The sequence below is a fragment of the Centruroides vittatus genome, unplaced genomic scaffold, assembly GCF_030686945.1.
Source record: "Centruroides vittatus isolate TY-2023 unplaced genomic scaffold, ASM3068694v2 scaffold_769, whole genome shotgun sequence".
Lineage (NCBI taxonomy): Eukaryota > Metazoa > Arthropoda > Arachnida > Scorpiones > Buthidae > Centruroides > Centruroides vittatus.
The window spans coordinates 3,498,406-3,522,979 of NW_027122717.1; the positions used below are offsets into that span (position 1 = coordinate 3,498,406).

The window sequence follows — 24,574 nt, forward strand, 5'->3', positions numbered from 1 at the left end:
TGTTAAATATCAACAGCTGTACCAACTTGTCTAAGGGAAGTCAACTATCACTGAAGCCTGAAAGTTGAAAGGCACAATGCCTTTCAGCTTTCAGGCTTCAGTGATAGTTGACCAGAAGCTAAGAAGCAAGGTCTGACTTGTCCAGTACCCCAGCTACCTGAAGATCTGTAAAGGCAGTTGCAGCCAGCCTCTTCAACAGGGTCTAGTAGCTGCCAAACAATATAGAATTCCAAGTAGCTGCTGCCTTATCCTAAAGTTGAAATCCCAGCAACTACAAGCATTTTTGGAAAATCCATGCAGTTGTAGCCTAGATTCAATCCTGAACCACCAGAGTAGCAAGCAAAGCTAAGCTGCTCTGGCTTCAATCTGTACATATTATCAATTTGCATAATCAGGGTGACAATAAATGAGAAGTGCATCCCAAAAAATAATTTTCCATTAAGTCAATAATGATTAAGTAACATTATATTGTAAGCAATTTATAACATCATTAATGCATATAAAATGATAAAGTACAGAGTATGTTTTAATTTAGAGATCTTTGACTTTTTACCTTATTGATAAAAAATCTAGCAGAAGAAAAATGCTTATTTTTCCTATTAGTTAAAACAAATTATATTTTTTAGACTACTGTACTTTGTAAATTTAGTAATTGAAGATTAAAACTCTAGTACCTGATAAAGTAGTTTTAATAATTTTGGTTTTTACAAACTAACAACAGGTGTTTCAATTCTGTTTTAATCCAATAAAATATTTAAATTATCCATATTAACTGTTGCATCTGTTACTATCCATATAAGAAGAAACAATGATTGTCATATTCCTGATTCTCTTTTTTTAATGAACTATCAATATTTATTTTCATTTGTACAGGATAATGTTTATATAAGATTGAATAAACATGGTGTTCAATCTTATATAAACACAGGGTGTTCTGCTCAAAAGTACCAAATTTGATTTGGCTATAAAAAATTAATAATTAAAGATATAAGTTCACCAAAGATTTTATATAAGAGAAAAACCACCAAATTTCATCCAAAAATCACCATCCAGGACATGCTGCAGCATGTCCTGTCTCACAGTGGCAATGGCTGAGATGATGTGCTCCTGAAGATCTCTGACTGAAGTTGCATAAACCACATCTGTCACATCACAGAAAGAAATCTAAGGGGGGTCAGACTTGGTGATCATGCTATTAGGCATTATTCTAGACTAGTGGTGTGCAACCAGTGGGTTACGAGAAAATTTTTTGGGGTTGCCAAATTCAAAGAAATTTATTTAACAATAAAAAATATAAGGTTTTTCTTCAACAAGTATCAGGTACCAGTAAAGTAGTGAAATGAAATTATATTATTTATAAAAACTATAAGAAACTATTTATAAGAACTATATTTATTTACGAAAACAATTGTCTGTATTAGTACCTAATACCTATACTTCAGCAACCAGCAGGTGAACACACAATGATACTGATAATGTTGCGGCAACAGAAACACATGTTAACACACGCATATTTAGCATGCAGTGCACCAGTATAGTCATAGCACAGTAAACATCTACTTTCTATCCAGGGATCATGACAAAATTTTACACAAAATGGGGGGTTGGAAATGAAAATATTTGCACACTACTGTTCTAGACCACAACTTGCACTTTCTCTTGTGGTGAAGCCATGATTGGACAATAATGCTCATAATTTGACTTCTGTGCCATCATGCAATATGAAAAAAATCTTTATAAAACTTGAGTTCTTCTACCAGATGCCACTTATTTCTTTTATATATCTTAAACTATTTATTTTTTATGGAAAATTAAAATCAGGTACTTTGAACAGAACACACAGTATTATGCAGACCTCTTCTGATTCGTATAGTTTTAATAAATTGCCATATTTTTGTCAGTTAACAAGATTAATTGTTTTTCTACACAATCTAAATTAAATTATTTATAATAAATATAATCATTATTAAAAAATAATTAATATATTTATATATAAAATTTATACTAAAAAATAATCCAAATATTTTGTTATTTTGAGACATCTGTACATAAGCCACATTCTCTATCAGAACAGTATTTTATACATAATGTATAGTTAAAATATATTTATTATAATAAACAACACAGCTACAAGATGAAGAAAGTTAGATAGTGCCCACTAATAGTAAGCATAATGTCTATTGGAAGAAGATAAAACTTATTGTAAACTGAAAGTTGCACATTCTGTACAGCATTGTCATTCTTACCTCATGTTAAAATAAAGTGTGAGTGTGTTGAATGCTGTGTTGTTAAAGTGAAAAATGGTTGCACCCAATTCCAAAAGAATAGAAATAATAGGTGCCCTCTAATAAACAATGCAATTGCCTCTGTCATATGCATATGAGTTTTGGCTTCAGGATGTTTGTTGGCAAATGAAGGTCTAAACCAGGGATGGGCAATCTTTTTCTATGTAAGGGCCACATTTCAAAACTTTTGAACTCATGTAGGCTGCATACAAGAGAAAAGAGGAAAAAAAGTTGGTAAATTACGATTATTTATTCATATATAATTATAAATTAGCATAGTTATACTTAATTTAGCTTCTGGAACTGATATAAATGTAATATATTGGAAATATTTGGTTAAATAGTAGACACTGCTAGCTTTAAATTAGTTTCAGTGTGGCTGTTAGCTGGCTTTTTGTTTTAATTTTTACTAAATTCCTTGTGGAAAAACTATTCACATACATAAGTTGCAGATAACATTTGAATTTTTGCTGCATACTTCCTTAAGCTGGAAAATTGATATATTTATTCATATTTTGTACGGGCCGCAGGTTGCCCATCCCTGGTCTAAACAGTGTTTTTAATTAAGATTAGCAGTGCTGAAGACTAACAGTAAATAAAACACTAGGTTTTTCACAGAAAAAAAATTAATGTTTTGTTTGTGAAACAACTCAATTTTTCATTTTTATTTTACATACATATATAATTTTATTTAGCTTTTTGTTATACATAGTAGAGCAGATTGAACATGCTCTTGAAGGAAGAGACAGATACAATTAGTATGTGTACCAGATATAAGTAATGTTCTACAGTGAAATGTGTCATGATTCTACATGTTTTTAGGAAAATAAATGCATATTACTAGAAGTGGGACCACAAACTGCCAGTCTTCTAGAATTGATCTGTGGACCCTAGTTTGGGAAATGATACTCTAGAGAATATTAGATTTTTATTTGGCATCTTTCCTTGCTGACTGTGATCTTACTCAGCAATCTAACATGTGAACATTTGGGATTATAGATGGTTGGCTATATCACTTTCTCTGAATCAAAAGCTGCATATCAGCAGGTCCTATATACTACATATATATAATGACAGATAAAAAATGTCAACAGTCATCTGGTAAAGGAACTAAAAAGCACATATCATGACAAATATTATAATCATTCCTTAATATTCCTCTCCTCCAAATTAAATCACCACAATGTTTTGTAGCATCTTTATGTGCAAAATACAGGTGCACATAAATTATTGGAAAATTTTTTAAGACCATATTTCCACCAATATTGAACAGAAACACACGACATTATAACCCTGTGAAAGAGGAATATTTGCAGTTTCGTACTGACCTCAAATGTATTTGGTGTGCACCCCATGTGTGGCATAGCTGATGTCCAGGCAGCACTCCTACTCTTGCCAAACTTTCTCAGGCAATGTGATGTTCCTGATGGTAGTATTGATGCACTTCCACAATATGGCTGTATCGTTAGAAGTGGAGGAACTTAAACATTGTCTTTAATGAAATCATATACTGTAAGGTCCAATGACTGGGGTGAATCATGTGTAGATGTTGTCTAGATCAGGGGTGGCCAACTTTTGTATATATAAGATCTACTTTTTATCTTAAAAATGCGTCGCGATCGACTTGTTGTCATAAGCATAGTGTAAGTGGGGAGGGGAGGTGTGAAATACATACTATGTTTATACACTGTGTTTCAGTACGTGGTGCACTGCTTATGAGTCGAGTCATAACTGCATGCATACTGTTGTGTTTGGTTACAAATATAATACATTAAGTCAAGACATCGCAAGCGATCGACCAAAATTGGATTGGAGATCGACCGGTCGATCGCGATCGACTTGTTGGCCACCCCTGGTCTAGATGATGTACAACTACAATTGTTTCCATAGAATCTCATCACTGTAGACTTTTATTCAATTTTTGACTGGCTCTCCATATAGATTTCTAGGATTTTCTTTTACACATACTGTTGACTGCTTCTTTGGTAACACTTTGCCTCCCCACATAACCTTTCACTTGATGACAGATGCATCCTCTATCACAAAATTGCTTTTACCACCTTCAGATTGATGGTGCAAAGAACCACAATATGCATATTGTCATTGAAATGCATGTTGAACAATACTGTTACTTAATGCATATTCCAGGACATAACAACTACAGTTGACTAGTAAGGCAGCCATTTTCTTTATCATTGATGTGCACTTTCCCCACCTGATGGCAGCAGCACTAAGGCCATTCTAAATGTACGTTCACAGTGTATAATTGACAGGAATTTTATGATTCTTAGAACACTACCAACTCACCCATGGGTGTAACAAAATAATCCAATAATTTCTTTACATTCTGTATTTTATCTTTATTCTCATTGATTAAAACTTCTATAATTTATTTGTTCTGAAGATGAATGCTATATTTGAAAATGTCTTATTTTTACTAAAAAATTGTTTGCTATAAACTTTTTGCAATATTTTAATAGAAAGATTGCATGATTTAAACATATAATAATTTTTATTGAGCAATTACTTAATTATATATTTGAAATATTTGATCAAAAAAATAAGTCTATTTTAATTCAATAAACCTTCATTTGAGATTACAAAATAATTTTTTTTTGTATTAGACTAATTACTACGGCACAACAAAATGTACTGTTTCTTCACATATAATATATATATCTTAATTCCTATGGAACCAACGTGTGGCAGTTGCATTGAATTTTAATAGTAAAATCATTCTAAATGCTTGATAGTAATATTCACAAATTTATTCTAAATTGAAACAAAATTTTTTCATGCAGCATTTATATATCATAATAAATAGTTTCAATTCCTCATAGTTTTCCAATAATGTCACACAGTGCCAATTTTAGAATCAGTTTGCCCATAGGCAATATTTCAGTGCAGCCCATGCATGTTTTAATTAAAGATTAATAGGTATCAAATAAGTGACACAATGATCTTCATAATAATTTTATCACTTTGATAAATACAAATCATCATGTTCCTTAGAAATGAGCAATTGTAATGATTCCTTATAGATAGCCATTAGAAAGAAGAAAAAATTATTTGATTATTCCTTGTTCATTTTCTTTTGTAGCAACATGCAGGCAATTTTTTGCTTATAATGCTCAGTGGTAAAATTGGCACCGATGCCACAATATCTTTATAAATAACAGGGTTGCATAATCAGCTTTTTCTGATTTTACCAACACATACTGTAAGGAAATTCTCATAGGAAATGTATTAGTTATTGTAAATAATTTGTGTAAACAGGATAAATTATAGCTAATCAAAGTGTTATTTGTATACAGATTTGGTCAGTTCTTCAGTTTTTTATCAGCAAATATTTTAAATTTTAATAAACTTATTATGCAACCTAGCAGTCTTGAATAATGTCTTGGTCATCAATTAAATGTGGTTGGGAAACACTGCTTTCTGTCTTACATACATATCTTCATGCCCACTTCTCAGAAGAGGTGAGCAACAGACAAGAAGGATTGCACACATACACTCATCCATTTATCTGATTCCTACAAACACTACTGTCTTTGCACACCTCTTTCATATCCGCTACCTTATCGCTTAGCACTCTTTCTGATACCTCTTTTTTCTGTATTAAAAATGACTAATTTAAATAAGAAATCACAATTAATTAAATTATTAAATGATAATGAAATAACACTAAAACTTTATCATTGTTATAATACATTAAAATAATATTTCAGAGAATTTACTAGTTTAATATAAATAATTAAATTTAATTATTTTTAATTATTGATTTTATTTAATAACAACTGTATACATATAATTTTTGATGATAAATAATGAAATTGAGTCACAAAAATTTTAACTGACAAATTCAATTATTTACTTGAGTATTTGTTTTAAAACAGTTGAAATGCTGGAAAGGCTGCTTGCTCTGGATTTAACATGTCAGCAAGAAAATATATAGTGCCAGCAAGACCTGCATACAAAATAAATTCTAAAAATTTATGACCTGATTAAAAATAAACTAAATTTATATTATTATAAAAAAGTAATTCTTTATAAAGAACTTATATCAAAGTACATAATAATGTTAAAAACCTTATTTTTAAATTTAAATTTCTATATAATTTTTTAAAAACGTAATATAAAAGATAAAATCTATGTCAATATAACAGCAGAATTTAAATTGTTTTTCCTTGTTTGTCAAGCTAAAGGTTCAAATTGTATTTTCAAATATGAATGTTTATATTATTAGTTTCTAATTTCTAATATAATAGTACTGAAGTTTTTACAATTGATGGAAAAAGGCAATGTAACACATGGGCAATCTACCAAAGAGGACTTTCTCTAAAAACTGGCCCTTACTCAAGTGTTAGAAACAGGAAATTCCACATGGCCAGCCCATTGGTTGGGTTCAAATCCACAGCCAACTATTAGTGTTTGGTACAGTGGAACCCTGTTTATCCAGATCCAGTTTATCCAGAATAAATCCAAATCTCCAGTTTATCCAGAATAAGAAAGATAGACATACAGAAAACCTATATATGCAAAAAAAAATCAAAGAACTAACTTGTAAGTAGTACATTCTTGCCTGAGTATAATGTTACCATTGTAAAAATACTGTTTTCCTTTGGCACAATGCCAATTTTGATCACTTGTGACTTTATAACAGAGGATCTGGTAACAAAAATAAATACAGTACAGTACATTACAATTACAGTAGAGCGTCGATAAGTGGAACCAATTGGGGACTGGGGTCCTTCCAGTTAATGATTTGTTCCAGTTTCCGACTTTGTACGAAAAAATACATTAACCTGTCTGATGTTCAAATTTTTCTCCGTTGCGTATCGCTTCCTGTTGAATTTTTCTCCGTTGCGTGTCGCTTTGTGTTGAATTTTCGTCGATTTTAAGCCTAACGAAAATTATAATAATCATCGAGGCTATCGTATCATTAAAAATTATTTCTGCATTTTGTACAAACAAAATAAATATATTAAAGAATATAAAAAAATTATACTTTAGAAGTAAATTTAGTATCAAAAACATTCGATTCAGCACGACACAGTCCGACTGAAAATCGTTCCACTTTCCGGCCATTCCACTTACCGACGTTCCACTTATCGACGCTCTACTGTACTTCGGTTCAAATTAGTCCTTTGATTTCCCTATGGAGTGAGCGCTAAGTCTAATTACTAGTAGACCTTGAAAAAGGTCATAAAGATAAGTTCTAGAAGTTCCTCATGTAAATGGTCAGGAAACTTATGTACAGTACATGCACTGTCCAGCTGATAGAAAATAATGAACTGATGTATGTAGATATGTCTTTTGCTTTATACTGTTAATATTGTTGTAAACGTATATATAATGTACAATAAATAAAATATAAAGTACATCAAAACTGTGTTATTTAAGTCGTTAACAAATTTTCAGTTATCCGGATTGGGCCCAGTCCTGTTTGAGTCAGACAATTCAGTCAATAAATAAATGGACTGAATTGGATTCCTAGAAATAAAGAAAAACAACAAATGGGCAACATACCAAGAGGAGAGCCTCTCAGGAGAACTTTCTGTTAGGATACTGGTCTCTGTTTAAGTGTTAGACACATGAAGAATACCTAGAAAATGCCACACGACCAGCCTGTTGGTTGGGTGCAAATCCATGACAAACTACCAGTGTTCAGTGGTTTTATCACTTGACCACTGGTGGACATAAATAAATGATTTAACATTTTCAAAATTTCTGTCTTTCAAATAGCTTTTTTAATATCAAAAATTAATTTTAACATGATTAAACCAGTCATTTTAGTGTTCAGTTTTTTATTGTTGAGAACAGAAGTTATCTTTTGTTTCTCTCTCAAGAATGATCAATCAATAATGTCTCTTCATCTCTCTTATAAACTTGAACAGTATAATATAAATAGTATGTCCCTAAATTCATTCTGAAACAAACAATAAACGTTTTAATTTCTTCAGAATAAGATGTGCACAGTAATCTGTAGTTTGAAGATTCCCAAGCTAAGAATCCTCATCACATATTGTAAAGGAGTATAGTTTTATATTGGCAAGTATCATCTATTTTATACATCAACCATATAAAAAATTAATTATTGTACAATTTTTTGTGGATATTTTATAGTGAGTATTAGACATTTTTATAAAAAATTTGATAGACTATTACTTCATTTTTTCATTATTGAAGTAGAACAAATAATTGAATGTTATGAACTAACATTATAAATGATTAATGGCAAAAGAACCTGTCAAATTGAATGGACTGTAAAAAGAACTTTAAACATTTTATTAAATTATTAAAGATAAACTATCTGCTATTAATTAAATGCTACAAAAATCAATTTCATATAAAAGAAAAATAATCTAGATCATCAATTCTCACAAATTGCATTAGCATGCTAATTTTATTAATATACATTTGTTTAATACCAATACAAACTAAATTTATAATAAATATCCTACAAAACTATAATAATTCTTTATGTGAAAATAACTTTCTTGGGATGGTGAGAAACAAAAACAAAAGGTTGCAATTCATATAATTAAATATATAAAGTGTAATGAATAATAACTGATGGTTAAAAGTTTCTTATATATTAGACAATCAAAGTACATTGACATAAAGAGTCTGCTGATGTATAAAAACCAAATAGTCAGAACTCAGAAATCTACAAGGCCAAGGCATCAACCTATTGATAGAGAAACCCATGATTGAATCTGGGCATTAAAAACCAAGGAATATTTTTGGAGGTGATCCATTCCAGATATGTCAGCTCCCATTCCTAGCTACTTAGCCACCCCACTGCAGGCATGGCCAAACTTTTGGCCAGATCGCCAAGGAGTCAAAGTGGCAGCCTACTGCTCTGGGGGACCTGGGATTGAATCTGAACAGGTCAAAAAATCCCCAGGAATTTTTCAGGGGGTGGTCCGACCAGATATGTCAGCCCCTGTCCCTCACCAACCAGCCGCCCCATTGTGGGCCTGGCCAAACCCATAATGGGCTTGCTAGAAAAGGCCCTCTTAGTGCCCATAGGGCAGAAAGAGTTAAAATGAAAGCATGGCCAAATCTATGATAGGTATGATTAAAAAGTTCTCTTAGTGTATACAAGGATGAAAGATAAAAAGAATATTCAGAATAGCATTTGATTATAAAGTAATATGTACAGTTATAAGTCTGTTAAGCTATTCATACAAACTAAATGATAATACAATTAATTTAGATAACAGTCAAAGTTTTTTTATGAGTTTTCCATTAATAAAAATAAGCTTGGTGCTTGGAAGCAAAATGTAGAAAATAATAATACAGGTAAAAAATCTTGTGAGTATTGCTTTAGAACACCACGCTTATCTTCACCAAAGAAAAACTCCTAAAAAAAAATTTTGACTGGTGTCTAAATTGTCATAAGTTTTTACTGGGCAAAATTTTTTTACATCTCAGATGTTTCTGTTTGAATTTTAATTGTGTTTGTTTAATAATTGTATTATTATGTCAAGACATAAGAGAATGATGTACAATTCATTTGGTGACCGCCGAGCACCAAATGAACACATTGCCAACCAACACACTGCTAACTGACACTCAATACACCATTCAGAAAAATCATTATAAAAAGTTTTAAATTGCATAAATTTGAGCTTTTGTAATTCTGAGTAACATTCTGAATAAAACTGATTTGTTTCCATGCAATTTTATCTTTATAAGCATACAATTAAGCTATAAAACTAAATTAGCTCTATGGGAAACCTCATGAACTTTGATCTATAAACCACAAAGTTTTGTGAGCACCTCACTGATAACAAGAAAGGCTTAAGTTTAAAATTTGAGCTTTCTAGACTCAGTAGGTTTTTTTTGTACAAGCATCTGCAGTGCTCTGGATGAAGAAAAAGAAGAATTTTTGCACTTTTCAATTGCTTATATTTCGACAGCCACTTTACAAAAAATCTTGAAATTTTGCACACTACCTAAGAAAACAATTTTCTTTCAAAAAAGATATTCAGAATTACTTCAGGTGTTTGAGGCAGAGGAATCGACCCCGAAAATCAACAATTCTGATTCCTGTATATACACTGTGTGTGTGTGTATATATATATGTCAGTCAGTGACTTTTTTACTTGACAGGGAGTCACTGCCATGCCTCATGATCATGTTTAATAAAATAATCCTTGAATCATAATCTCCATCTATTCCATTCCTTTCTAAAGGCTACTTCAAAGGATTATAATAGTTATAGTAACACAAAACATGGAGAATTAAAATTCCAATTTACTTTAAATGAACTCCATGTATATTACATTACACTAAAATCCGAAGAAATATATTGAACTCTCATGTGAATACTGTATTATGCTCATGTACTATTATTCCTTCATAAAAAAATATTGATTTATGTAATTTTAAAAATTCTCATACATACAATTTTCTTTACACAACTGTGTATGTGATCAGTGATCACATATATAGTTGCATAAAGCTGATCAGTAAAGTATAGGTATATGTGAGTGAATAAGATAAACAAAAAAAATCATAAACTAATGAATTATCTGTGAATTTAAATTTATTTTAGAATAAACATTGTTTTTTGCTTACCTTCAAATAGAGACAGTGGACGATCTGGTATACGACAACCATGTTTTCCATAATCAAAACACCATTCAGCAAACTATAAAGTATACTATTACATTTCTTCTATTTTTTAATTTTTCAAATTTCACAATATAAAATAAGTAATACCTTCAATGCTCTCCACAGATGACGTTTTTCATCTGTCAACTGATAAAGAACTAAAAAAGCATATGCATTGCCTGAAACACCATGGCAAATACCATAACCTTTCCTCAATAGTCCTCGTCTCCAAATTAAATCTCCACATTGTTTTGCAGCATCTAAATACTTCTGTTCTCCAAACACCTAATTAAATGAAAATTACTTAGAACATTTCATAATTTTACAATTTGCAATAATGTTCTTAATATAGTCACCTTATATGCAAGACCAAATAAATGAATGGCACCTGGGGCTCCGTGACACCAGTGAACAAGTCGATCACTTTTATTTCCTAATGAAGATGGCATATTTCCAGAGGGAAATCTTATTTCCAATAAGAAATCTATACTTGGTTTTACTAAAGAATTAAGTTCCTCTAAAGATATGTATTCACGAGCCTAACAATATCAGAATAATAATTAATTTTGCATTTCAAAACATTTAATTTCAGCTGAAAAAAATTTATAAATCAAATGACTGATTTTCTCTCTTACAGGCATTAAAAGCCCTTTTTCTCATGGATTCAGTCAAGTAAATCAGAAGTTAGAGATAGAAACCAAAGCTATAAAAAATAAAATAATTTTAATATTAATTAAACTTAATATTACTAAAAAAAAATTATTATTAGTAATTATTAAACTTAGCAATTTTTCAAATCATAATAATCTAATACCATTGAAGTATTCTCATCATTGGTTCAGGGGAGAGAGATTTGTTAGTAACTGACAATTTTGATAATGGTGGAAGGTGAGTCTAATAGTATAAGATTCTATAGTTGATTCATTGTCTGTTTTTCTCTTCAGTCATCACAAAAATATTATTTTCAGACAATTTTCATGTGTATTTGCAAATGATTTTAACATCTGGCCTGATGACATAATTAGGGGAAAGGGGTTATTTGATTTCTGATAACTGGTGGTGATGAGGAGAGAGATCAAAAAATGGCAAAGTTTTGTTGATATAATACTTGAACAGTCCCCTATGTAGATAGATTTATAACTAATAATTTAAACCTATACTGATGATGATGATAATGATAAAAAAATTATATTTTCTTTTGTCTTACTATTGATTATTATTAATTATATTTTTATTTACAGTTATTTAATCAATATATATGAAACTAATATTGTTTATTTAGAATTATTATAAACTGCAACAGAAGTATGAAGAGCATTGCAAACCAACGTGAAACACCATGGGCATCCATAAGTAGAGTCCTTAGTATATTAATAAGCAGTTAGAAATAAATAAGAAATTATTTATTTTTATTTTAAGTCTTTCCTTATGATAAGTATATATTGAAACCTTTCCAATATCATATCAAAACTAATTAGCTGAACTACAGAACATTGTACTGAATATTAGATTGGATTAGATTGATGTTTGCCTTACTCCATCACAAGGCAAACACAACACATGGACAATCTGCCAAGAGGAAACTGCCCCTATTTAGATGTTAGACACATGAATAAAAACCAAAAACTGCATTGCCAGCCCATTGGTGACACACAAATCCACAATGAACTAACTACCAAGTGTTTGGTGCTTTTACCTACTCAGTCTCTGGTAAGCATGCTGAATATCAGAAACACATCTTTTATCACTACAAAAAGAAGAAATTAAACAAAATAATTATTAACTGTGATTTTTGGTTTACTGTTTAGTGTAGCTAATACTATAAAACTTTAATTACCTATATCTCTAACAGAAATCCAATAAATGGTAGTTCAGATTTTCTAATTGAATCGTGAACCCCATGTATATTTCTTTATTTTAGTTTAAATATTTTTATCACAAAAAGTGATATAACTTAAATGGCATAATGAGTGGCAGAAATCATGTGTTGCCTGTTTATTTTCAATACTTGATAGTACACAGACTATTTCACAATTAGTTAACTGCTCAAGATGAAACTACATATTATTTTAAAATAAATTTAAACACTCAAACAGACCAAAGGAGAATTATTTAATACTAGCAGACCCGGCCACGCGTTGCTGTGGCTCAAAATGTATCTATTATAAATGTATAACGCCTCCCCCGTGGGGGAAATTTCAAAAAATCCCTTCTTAGTGTACATTCTCTTGACGCACCCTATTAAAACGCAATCAAACAGGCATCTAAAATAGTATAATAAAAGTCGAGTTCTTCACAGTAAGCCTTAATCCTGTCCCTCTCCCCCGCAAGGGAATATCGAAAAATCCCTTTTTAGTGTATATTCTGTTGACGTAACCTATTAAAACGCAATTAAAAACGCAAAAAACCGCATCTAAAATAGTATAATAGAAGCCAAGTTCTTCACAGTAAGCCTTAATCCTGTCCCTCTCCCCCGCAAGGGATTATCGAAAAATCCCTTTTTAGTGTATATTTTGTTGACGTCACCTATTAAAACGCAATTAAAAACGCAAAAAACCGCATGCAAAATAGTATAAATAGAAGCAGAGTTCTTCACAGTAAGCCTTAATCCTGTCCCTTTCCCCGCTGGGGAATATCGAAAAATCCCTTTTTAGTGTATATTCTGTTGACGTAACCTATTAAAAACGCAAAAAACCGCGTGCAAAATAGTATAAATAAAAGCCGAGTTCTTCACAGTAAGCCTTAATCTTGTCCCTTTCCCCGCTGAGGAATATCGAAAAATCCCTTTTTAGTGTATATTCTGTTGACGTCACCTATTAAAACGCAATTAAAAACGCAGAAAACCGCATGCAAAATAGTATAAATAGAAGCCGAGTTCTTCACAGTAAGCCTTAATCCTGTCCCTTTCCCCGCTGAGGAATATCGAAAAATCCCTTTTTAGTGTATATTCTGTTGACGTAACCTATTAAAACGCAATTAAAAACGCAAAAAACCGCATGCAAAATAGTATAAAGTAGAAGCCGAGTTCTTCACAGTAAGCCTTAATCTTGTCCCTTTCCCCGCTGAGGAATATCGAAAAATCCCTTTTTAGTGTATATTCTGTTGACGTAACCTATTAAAAACGCAAAAAACCGCGTGCAAAATAGTATAAATAGAAGCCGAGTTCTTCACAGTAAGCCTTAATCTTGTTCCTTTCCCCGCTGAGGAATATCGAAAAATCCCTTTTTAGTGTATATTCTGTTGACGTAACCTATTAAAACGCAATTAAAAACGCAAAAAACCGCATGCAAAATAGTATAAGTAGAAGCCGAGTTCTTCACAGTAAGCCTTAATCTTGTCCCTTTCCCCGCTGAGGAATATCGAAAAATCCCTTTTTAGTGTATATTCTGTTGACATAACCTATTAAAACGCAATTAAAAACGCAAAAAACCGCATGCAAAATAGTATAATAGAAGCCGAGTTCTTCACGGTAAGCCTTAATCCCGCCAATCAACCCCCAGTAGGGGGAATTTAGACGTGTATATTATATACAAACACTTGCGTATTCGAATGCAACGTTGTGTCAAAATTCAAAAGGAATCGGTAGGAACAAACAAACGTTATATTTTATTTATATAGATAGATAGAAAATGATCTGCTTTAGTCCATTCTAACAGAAAAGCATAATGCCTCACAGAAAAGCCAACTTAGGTTGTCAGAAGTTAGCGCCATCTGTTGGACATGAAAGCCTTAATCCATATATAAATATATTTTTGAAAGGGGGGAAATAGTGGTCTTCACTTATGCCACAAACCTTCGCGGGAGTGTATTAAACAACTTCCCAAAGTTTCATGGCAATCGGATAAATAGTGTGGTAATGCATGAAGGACAGACACACAGACACACACACAGACAGACATACATTCGTTTTTATATATATAGATTGCTTTGTTTGAAATCTAATTCAAATCTTTTACTCCAAATTTTTTCATAAAAGGATGGCAATAAACAAGGTAGCAATTTCTTTTTCCATTTGTGTAAATACAATAAAATTTCTTTATATTTTATTAAAAATTTGAAGTACAAAAGAAATAAGTGATCAAACAATGAATAATTCTAATATTTGTTAATTAAAATTTAGTTCTAAATAAAATGTAAATATTTCAAAGTATAATAAAACAAAACTGGCAATTCAAATAGTTAAATAACTATAAAATATTGAAAAAATCCTTAAAAATTATACATAATTTATTTAAGTAAATTTGGCTCAAAAATGAATGTTGTAACTAAAACATTTTCTTATAAACTGTTCAAAACTTTCAAATCTTTAAATACTTTTTCTGAACATTCTATACCTAATATAATATTACATTCATATTGATAAGATTTGAAATAATTCTCATATTTTGCATTAATATTAATTTATAAGATAATATACAACTACAGAGTGAATCAAAAATCAACACACATAGTGACTGCATAATAAGGTCAGCCCTTTATATGAATCACAAAATAATTCTACATGTGTATTTTCTAACCAATTGCACATATGTATTCCTCTCATTTGTAGTGAGCATGTGTTAATGTAACTAGTGTAATATATATATATATATATATATATATTATATATAATATATAATATAGTGTAATATATAATATATATATATATTACACTAGTTACATTAACACATGCTCACTACAAATGAGAGGAATACATATGTGCAATTGGTTAGAAAATACACATGTAGAATTATTTTGTGATTCATATAAAGGGCTGACCTTATTATGCAGTCACTATGTGTGTTGATTTTTGATTCACTCTGTAGTTGTATATTATCTTATAAATTAATATTAATGCAAAATATGAGAATTATTTCAAATCTTATCAATATGAATCAATATATATATATTTATTTATTTATTTGAAGATCACATTGTGTCAGGTGAAGTTACAATGTGATCTTCATATGACAAATAAAAATCAAAAAATGAAAACTGGTGCCATAAGAGGCCATTCTAAGGAAACACAATGGCTAATCCAATGATGTATGAAGAATTTTGAGTCAATCTGTACAGTAAATCATTTATTTGATTCAGTATATACATAATTACCTGCAAAAGCATATATAAAATTCCTATAAGACCATGAGCAGCTCCTATGTAACATTTATCATGCCAACTATACATGAGAGGGGATTTGTAGTCACCAGATTTTGACATTTGTTGACCCGATCGAAGTATAGATGATATTACCTATTTTAAGAAATTTAAAAATATCAAAAGAATTTATAAAAAAAGGAAATTACTTAAAGGAATTGGTAATTAAATATTGATTAAAGTTTTCAAATCAGTTTACTTTCTCTTCAGTTAAAAATACAACTCTTTTCTGTTTAAATTAGAACATAAACTGAAAATATGAAAATATTTAATGTATTTTTTTTATAGGAAATCAAACTTATTAACCTGTTGAACTAAAGTATGATTAATACAATCTCCACTGATATGCTTCATGACAAACAGTAATGCAAATAAATATCCAGCACGTCCAAATAACATTTCATCTGGTAATCCACTCTGAAGAGAGATCACATCTCTACTAATCTTCTCAAGACTGTGAAATTAAAGCTTAATGTTACTTTTAAAAGATAGAGAAAATCTTATTTTTAATCTGTTACATACCTTTCTAATAAATCTTGACTTTGTTGAAATTTTCCTGTCTTCTTATAAAGCACTGCAGCTACTGCTAAAGGTCCAGCATCACCACATAAGAAAGAAAATCGCTTGTGTTTCAATGCCGATAAAGGTTTTTCGGAATAATACAAAGACTTAGTAAAATAGTGGTCCTTCTTCCCATTATCCAACACATTTGACAAGTGATAATACATTAAAGAAATACCTTTAAATTTTTAAGAAAATTAATTATATTTAACAAAATATTATTTAAAAAATCTTAAAACTTAATCCAGATATTACCTGATGTTCCAGTATAGACAGAATAGTCAAACCAGTCCACTCCTTTTTTTAATTCTGACTCAAGTTTTTGTAGCAATTTTATTAAATTATCATACAAAGATTCCCTTTCATTCTTAGATAACTGTAATGAAAAGACAGAAATATTTCCAAAATTTATTATCTTCATATTTTAATTTTCAATTAAAAATATTTAAATGAATTACCAATGATCATTTCTCAATGTTGTTATTATTATTTACAGAATTATATATTACCATATTTTATGCCATATAACATGCACCCGCATTTCAGCACAATATTTAGGAAAAAGTACAGTAGACTCTCAGTTAACTGGCACCCACGGAGAGTGGAAGATTCCAGATAAATATAATTTCTGGTGGCTTGAGAGTTATTATTAAAAGTAGGTCTAACTAACACTATACTATACCCCATATGATATCATACCATAAACTCTGTATTAACTTGATATTTAATGCTGAAATACAGTAATTAAAGGTAAATTAAGACAAATAAAGACAATCTTAATGTAACAAAGTTTCATTATAAAACTAGTCTGTGAATACAGTGTGCAATTTTAGTTAAATGGCTGGAGTGGGAGACAAACATGCAGTGCACAAAGCATTGACTTACTCACGGCACAACATGCCAAGTTTAAACTTACATTTCTGCTAAAAATTGATTTTATTTTAATTTTTACTTAGTCTTATTTCTTTGAATTTTTTGCTGGTTGCTTGAGTTCTAGTTAACAGAAATTCTTCTGTATTTAATGTATTTAAGCAATACTGTGTCTTCGACCCTGTCCCAAATTTTTTTATTATATTCTGGTTTTAACGCATTTGAAACCGTGTCAATAATTATTGTTGTCTCCTAAACACTATAAAGTGCAGACACTCAGACACTTGGCAATCTTCATCTTAGGTTTATTTCAGTTGATACATGCACCTGTGTTTTGTGCAAGTTTCGGGCTTCTTGAGGCCTCTCCCCAGCCAACTAAAATACATAATACATACAAATTAAATATACAATATATAAAACATAAAAACCTTTCTGTACATATATAAAACCTTATTTACAGTTGTTTTAAACAGTATATTATGGTTAAAAAAGTAAAATTACAATGCATATTTTTATTTACTAGGGAAAAAGAGGAGTTTAAAAGAAGTCATTACAATTAAAATTCATCATTAAAATATTCAACATATATATATGCAACAGTTGCTTAGCTAAAGCAAAAACTAATAATAAAAATAATAATGTGTTTAATTAAACAATAGCATTTTTATTCAAGAGTTGGGCTAGATAGAAGTTAGATGTAGTCTTTTGAAAGCCATTTGTAAATTTATTAGGCTATGGGCAATTTTTGGACAAAAGTTGGATCTTATATGCTGTAAATATGTAATTAAATGTTAAATTTTATCATTAAATCATCATTAATAAAACTATAGAAGTATTTTTCCTATTTCCTTATAATAATTTTAAATCAACTTTATGATTTCACTTACAAATACATTTTTATCTTCAATTTTACATTCAATTAATCATTAGAAAGCAAAATATGTTTCCTGAAAGTTTATGGAATGAAAATTACTCCAAAAATATTTTAAAAAATCAAGTATCCACAGTGTTTTTGTTGCTAACACTATTTTATAGAAATGTGAAAATCAAACAAGAAAAGAAAAGGAAAACAACTCAAGGATAATCTCATCAGAAGCTAGTATATGTCAAATATGACTTGAAAGTGTGTCAACTTATGTTTTCTCAGAGTTGACAGTGACACCTTATAAAACCTTTCCCTCAACTTTGCCAACTCTAAGGAGTTTGCAACTTTGAATATGACAAAGAACAGCCAATTTTAGTCAGTCATTGCCCATTCTTCATTCCTTTAAGATCTGTGCCTGTGTACTATTACCTTCTGCAGTTTTGTGTGCCTCCTTCGGATTTCTTGTCATCCTTCTGTTTGTGTGCTGCTATTCTCCAGAACTGTTAACTGACATCAAGAACTTATTTCCTGTCCCCACAATGTGGGATTTCTAGATCAGACTTGTAAGGTACCAAAATATGTGAACTTTCTCTCTCTGCAATGATAATGTGCTTAAGTGCAAATACTGTGTCTTGTTTAGCTGTGTAATGCATTGTACAAATTTTTATGCCATCTAATAAATGTTTAAGTGTAGTTAATTGTGTCGAGTGACTCTCCTTTCCAACTGAATCTCGTCATTTCCTATTCCATACTCTTACCCTAGTCTCACGAGACTGTATTATTACCATCCAGAAAAACACTCAAAACTCATGTAGTAGGTGTAACCATCTTGGTGTCAGAAATTTCCGAGCGTAATCACTTACATTCAGTAATAGGAAAGCTAAAAAGCTGTATAAAACTCCACTGGGATAGCCTGGACCTCACACTAGTCTCAGAGAAAAACACAAATGGAGATGTTACATTAGTGTCAGAATAAAACAAGTAAATAGAACTCTCACAGTGGTACCTGGACTTCATCTGGCAACCCTCACAGAAGTTATAAGTTTATGATAAGTAATTTATATATTTATATAAATTACTTATCAAACAATAAACTAGCTGTTACAAAATCAGAAAAACTTAAAAAAATTTAATTTGAAACTATTTTGAGTTTAAAATCATTCTGTAAACATCTGATATAACTTTTTAGTCTATCTAAGGGTAGTTAAGTTTTCTTAATTACAAATATGCCCAGGCTAAAACACAACTCACTGAGGAAGAGATTATGAAATAAATGTTTGATATTACTAAAACATTGGAAAGTTCAACTTCAGAAATATATCAGATACTTCAGAAAAGTGAGAACTGAGGTGTAGACAGTAACAATGACAACATATAGAGATGATCAACAAATTTTGCAACTGGTGACCAATAATTGATGCTTTATAAAAACCAGCAGCTAATGTTTTTGAATGCAGGGTGTCTAAAAGCACTAAGGTTAAAGCAATTGCACATCTAGTTTACACTAAAATGGCTACACAACCATCTCTGAATCAGAACACATTAGTTCAAGAATGAATTGGACAAGAGAACATAGGTCATGAAAGGAAGAATGGAAGATAATCCTCTTCAGCAATGAAACAAAATGGAATTTAGATGTGTCTGATAGTTGTTTGTTGTTGTCATGATTTGAGGAACCTAAGACGTTTTATATCACACAACAGGAAAGGAAAAATTCACAGTTTGGGCAGTTCTTAAATATCACAGTTAAGGTCTAACTTTCTAATGGTCTTCATCAATAGCAGATAGAAATCAGAATACCAAAAGATATTAGAAGAGTTTCTTTTTCCTACTGAAAAACAACTTTGAGAGGAAGATGGTTTTTCAGAAAGATAATGCATCCATAATAATTCCTATTCAACTTAAACATGGTTTAAAGAAAAATATGTTGAACTTATAATGTACCCCACAAGAAGCTATGATTAGGGATTCCTGATACCACAAAAGTATTGATACAGGTATTGGCATTGGGTATCGAAACTGGAAATTTTGTGATGTTGCTGTTCAATCTGTGGCTTGATTTTGAAACATTTTGTGTAATTGAAACTTTTAATTTTAACATAAATAACATGCTTTATTCTAGTTAGTTATTATTAACAAATTATTAAACCTGATTTCTAATATAAACTAAATGCTACCAATACTGTATTAGTTGATTTGAGATTTTAATATATCTTCAAGTTTTTCAAATACACTCAAACCTGTTTTTGTGCGGTCCTTTTTTGTGCGATTTTTTTACACGTGCAATGTGTTTTGTGCAATTATTTTTTTGCAGTATACCAATTTGATTAAAATTCATATACTGCACACAAAAAATCACACAAAACAAATCGCACAAAAACAGGTTTGAGTGTAATTAGCAAATTATTTATAAATAGTAATCTGAATTCTAAGTGTATTGTAAATAGATTCTGGAAATGAAATTTGATGTAATAAATTTATTGATTTTTGGTCATTATATTTACTACATAAGTTTAACTTAACCAAAAATATTTTGTAAAATTTGGTTTTGGTTGGTTGCTTTCAAACCCGAATTCAGTTTCAGTTTTGAATTCAGCTGCAAAATCCAATTTCCGTTGACTCTTACCTGTCTGTGAAAAATGTAACAATAGCAGATCTAATACCCAAGGAAGTATCAATACCAGTCGGTAATGGACCAAGCATATCGAGTATGAAAAGTACTTTCTATCAAAAGAAAGTATAAATATGGCATTGGTATTGGCAGTATTGAGACATCCCTAGCCCTGATGAATCCAATTAAGAACCAGTGAAATTACTTCTAGGCAAGTATAAGCAAATGAATAGTAGTAATGCTGTGTACACTCCTGACCAAAACAAAATATTTTGTACCATTTGGAAGTCTGGATCTGATACAATGTGCCATACTCATATTGTAACAGTTTCAGGCTGTATGGTTTAAAATGACAAAGACAGTGCAGATGTGAGACTCCATTATACAGTTTTTATTAAACTTGGATTTTACATCAACATAATGTTTATCACCACCAAAGAATCAAGCACACATCATACCTAAGAAAGGAATATGGATCTGGTTTTTTACTGTATCTGATCTTCCTTGCTTCTCTACCATCTCAAGAAGTGATATATATTTATGCAGGCCCTTGATCACTTTTATTGAAATTGGTAGCAGCCCAATTAATGGCATCAGTTCTTCTTAGTTGGTGTACTGTTGGTCTTGATATATTTGCACTTCTAAAATATGTAAGGTATTTCTTGATACTTAGATCTGGCCTTCTCACAGGTTGGCCTGGAAATACCAGATGACTTGTCTGGTTTTATGATATGACTCATTATCCTTCTGCCATATCATTTTCTGTGGCCATACTGGTACTTAATCCATGGGAGAAAGATGTGCTAAAAGTCCGACAGTTAATTACTGCTGTTATGTTGATACTTTCTGATTGACAAGCATAACTTTGAGGTTTCTCATTGAAGTGGCTCCTTTGAAGCTGCTAATGCTTCACAAGCATTAGCAGCTTCAAAATGCACACATTGATAGTGGTGTACAGTGCAATTATATCTAAGCACATGAGCAAAAGTTGTCTGAAAAACGCTGGCTCAATGAATGTGGCAATGAAGCAAGCAAATTGCCTCAAACAGCAAAATGTTCAAAAGGAGAAAAAATAAATAAAAACTGAATACAGTAAATATATTTTAAAGTTACAAAATTGTAAAAAGGCTTTGTCATATTTTAATTTTAAAAAAGTTTTAAAGAACAATAAAGAAAAAGCTGTGCATTTGCCTAGGGAACTTTTTGTCATTGTGAATACTTTTTATTATTCATTGAAGTTTTAAAAAAATTAAATCATGACAAAGCATTTTTAAATGTTTGTAATTTTTACTATTATGAAAAAAAAATATGGACAGTTCAACAAAAATTGACTACAGGGAAGATACTACTGTGATTAAAAAATATTGAGAATGGTTCATTTAAACTGCATCTTGCAAGAAGGCACTATCATCATCTTTTCATCATTTGGTACGACTTTCATTGACATCTAGAAACAGTCCGTATGTCATCATGTTTTATTTGCAAATAAATGTTTGTTTTGTGTGTAAAGAATTTTTGTGCCAGCAATTTTTCAAAATGTTCAATGTAATTGTGCAAAGAATGTGCATTAATTTTTGTTTTTTCAATAGAATTATTGTTACAAGTGTTGGAAATATTGTTTTTGAAACATTTCTGACATTTTTGTTGGAAATTTTAATGAATAAATTCAAATCTTGCATTTTATTGAACCATTTCCAATACTTTTTGATCACAGAAGTAAAAACTTTAACTCCAGCCTACAAGAAAAACATTGTTTTGTGGGGGGTACTTTATCTATTGAATGTTTTAATCATTGTACACATTTTTTATCATTTTTTGAAACCTTTTTATAAAATTTATATAGTTCATACAAAAGTGCTTATGCTAGAAATGCTCTCTGTTGGCAATCATTCTAGAAACAAGCAGCAAGAATTAATTTTACTTCAAGTGAATGTTATTATCTAGCGGTATCGTCATCTGAATATCATTTTATATTCAACTGATAATCATTTTATATTCAACTCAGTGCTTCTCATACAAGTTCTTCCCATCTGAAGCAAACTTCCTCACAATACATTCTGTTGCACAGAATGTACCACACTATTTTCACAAATATAACATATCATATAGCATTTGATAATGCACCTCTGCAAGGTCACTTTCCTACTTATGTTAGAACTTTTGTTCACATTTTTAAGAGTTGAAATCTAACTCATTTTTCAACTCATAAATCAAATTTTATGAGTTGAAATCTAAATGAGGAGAAAGATCTAAAAATTTTGAGAAAGTTTTCTAACATCTTGACCAGCTACTCATTACCTGCATCTGATTTTGGTCATTTGGCATTTTAAGATTTATACAAACGTGCTTTTATATATTTGGATATTATAAATTTGTGGTATGCAATGACACTGTTCTTAAATACATAGTTTTGAATTTATATATTTTACATAGAAAACATTTTATATACATATATTAATATTTTTACTCACCTTCAAAGGATCATTTACATTTAATAGATGTTTACTACTATCGTATTCAGGATATGGATTATCAAATTCTCGCACTTCAGTCATTTTGTCTAAAACAGTAAAGTTTACATTATATATTAATAAATTATCAAGATTTCTTTTACAAAATTTAATTAAGTCTCTCAATCTATTTTATCTTTGTTGATGTTTATTAACAGAGATTTGAATCAATGAATTTAGTCTGGAGAATGAATATACAGTAATTCCTTTAAAAATATAAATCCTTGTATTTGAGAGCACAATTACCAAACTTTAAAAATAATATAAACCTTAACTCAACCAAATCAACTTAATTTGCATATTATTTTTGTTGTGGATAAATATTTTGTTCATATTGTATAGAATGCTCACACAATCTCTATGCACAACATTCTATCTTGTAATAATTGCTTTGTTTTTCTGATAGGGTTTCAATACAACATACACCACTTGTATTTTAGTTCATGATTTAACAAAATGGAATAATTTGTTTTGGAGCATTAAAAAACAAAGTTTTTTAACTCTATCTTACAACAGTTGAAGCCTAAAAATAGCTACGACAAATTGATTTATTGATTTTCAAATACCAACATGAAAGATGTTCAGAACATGGAATAAAATTGAAATGGGTGTAGAGAATGTTAAGAGCACACAGATAGCTTCTGCAGTAATTAGCATGCATAGAAACTGTGTAACCACTCTAATAATTATTTTTGATGATAAAGATGTAAACAAGCATTTAGTGTATGTATAAAATATTAAACTTGATAGCTTCATAAGTTCAAGAGGCACTGTACCATACAAGTTGGCAGATTGTGAAACAATGATTTTCATTCATGCTTTAGACTTCTCATCCTCATCCTGTTTGTAAATACAGTAATACCTCAGTTTTCATTGACTTCGGTTATTGTTGGTTTCAGTTTTCATCAATTTTTTTCGCAAAAAATTTGTCTCGGTTTTCATCAATTGCCTCAGATTTCGTCGGCAGGCCCAAGTGATATCGCTGTTAATTTTGTGAAAACAAAGGGCGACCCACGTGTTTTCCGGCTTAGTGTGACATTATTTCTCATTGTGTGAGCATTACCCCACGATGGCCCACCATTGGCCAAAGTTTCCATTCCCTGAACACTGG

General features: G+C 30.6%; 1 protein-coding gene across 3 annotated transcripts; it reads right to left on the minus strand.

The window, feature by feature from the left end:
• Nucleotides 1-2,939: 2,939 nt before the first annotated feature.
• On the minus strand, nt 2,940-23,513 carry LOC136989825 (lanC-like protein 2). Of its 3 annotated transcripts, none has more exons than XM_067288108.1 (10): nt 23,425-23,513; nt 16,863-16,983; nt 16,569-16,785; nt 16,353-16,500; nt 16,002-16,142; nt 11,267-11,449; nt 11,019-11,195; nt 10,875-10,947; nt 6,160-6,252; nt 2,940-5,898 (listed from the first exon to the last, which is right to left on the minus strand). In XM_067288108.1, the coding sequence occupies exons 1-9, from the start codon at nt 23,506-23,508 to the stop codon at nt 6,173-6,175; spliced, it is 1,224 nt and encodes a 407-aa protein (XP_067144209.1). In that variant the 5' UTR covers nt 23,509-23,513; the 3' UTR covers nt 2,940-5,898; nt 6,160-6,172. The 3 variants fall into 3 exon arrangements, with proteins under 3 accessions (XP_067144209.1, XP_067144210.1, XP_067144208.1); XM_067288109.1 differs by having other exon boundaries at nt 2,940-5,913; XM_067288107.1 differs by lacking the exon at nt 2,940-5,898 and having other exon boundaries at nt 6,045-6,252.
• Nucleotides 23,514-24,574: the final 1,061 nt, after the last annotated feature.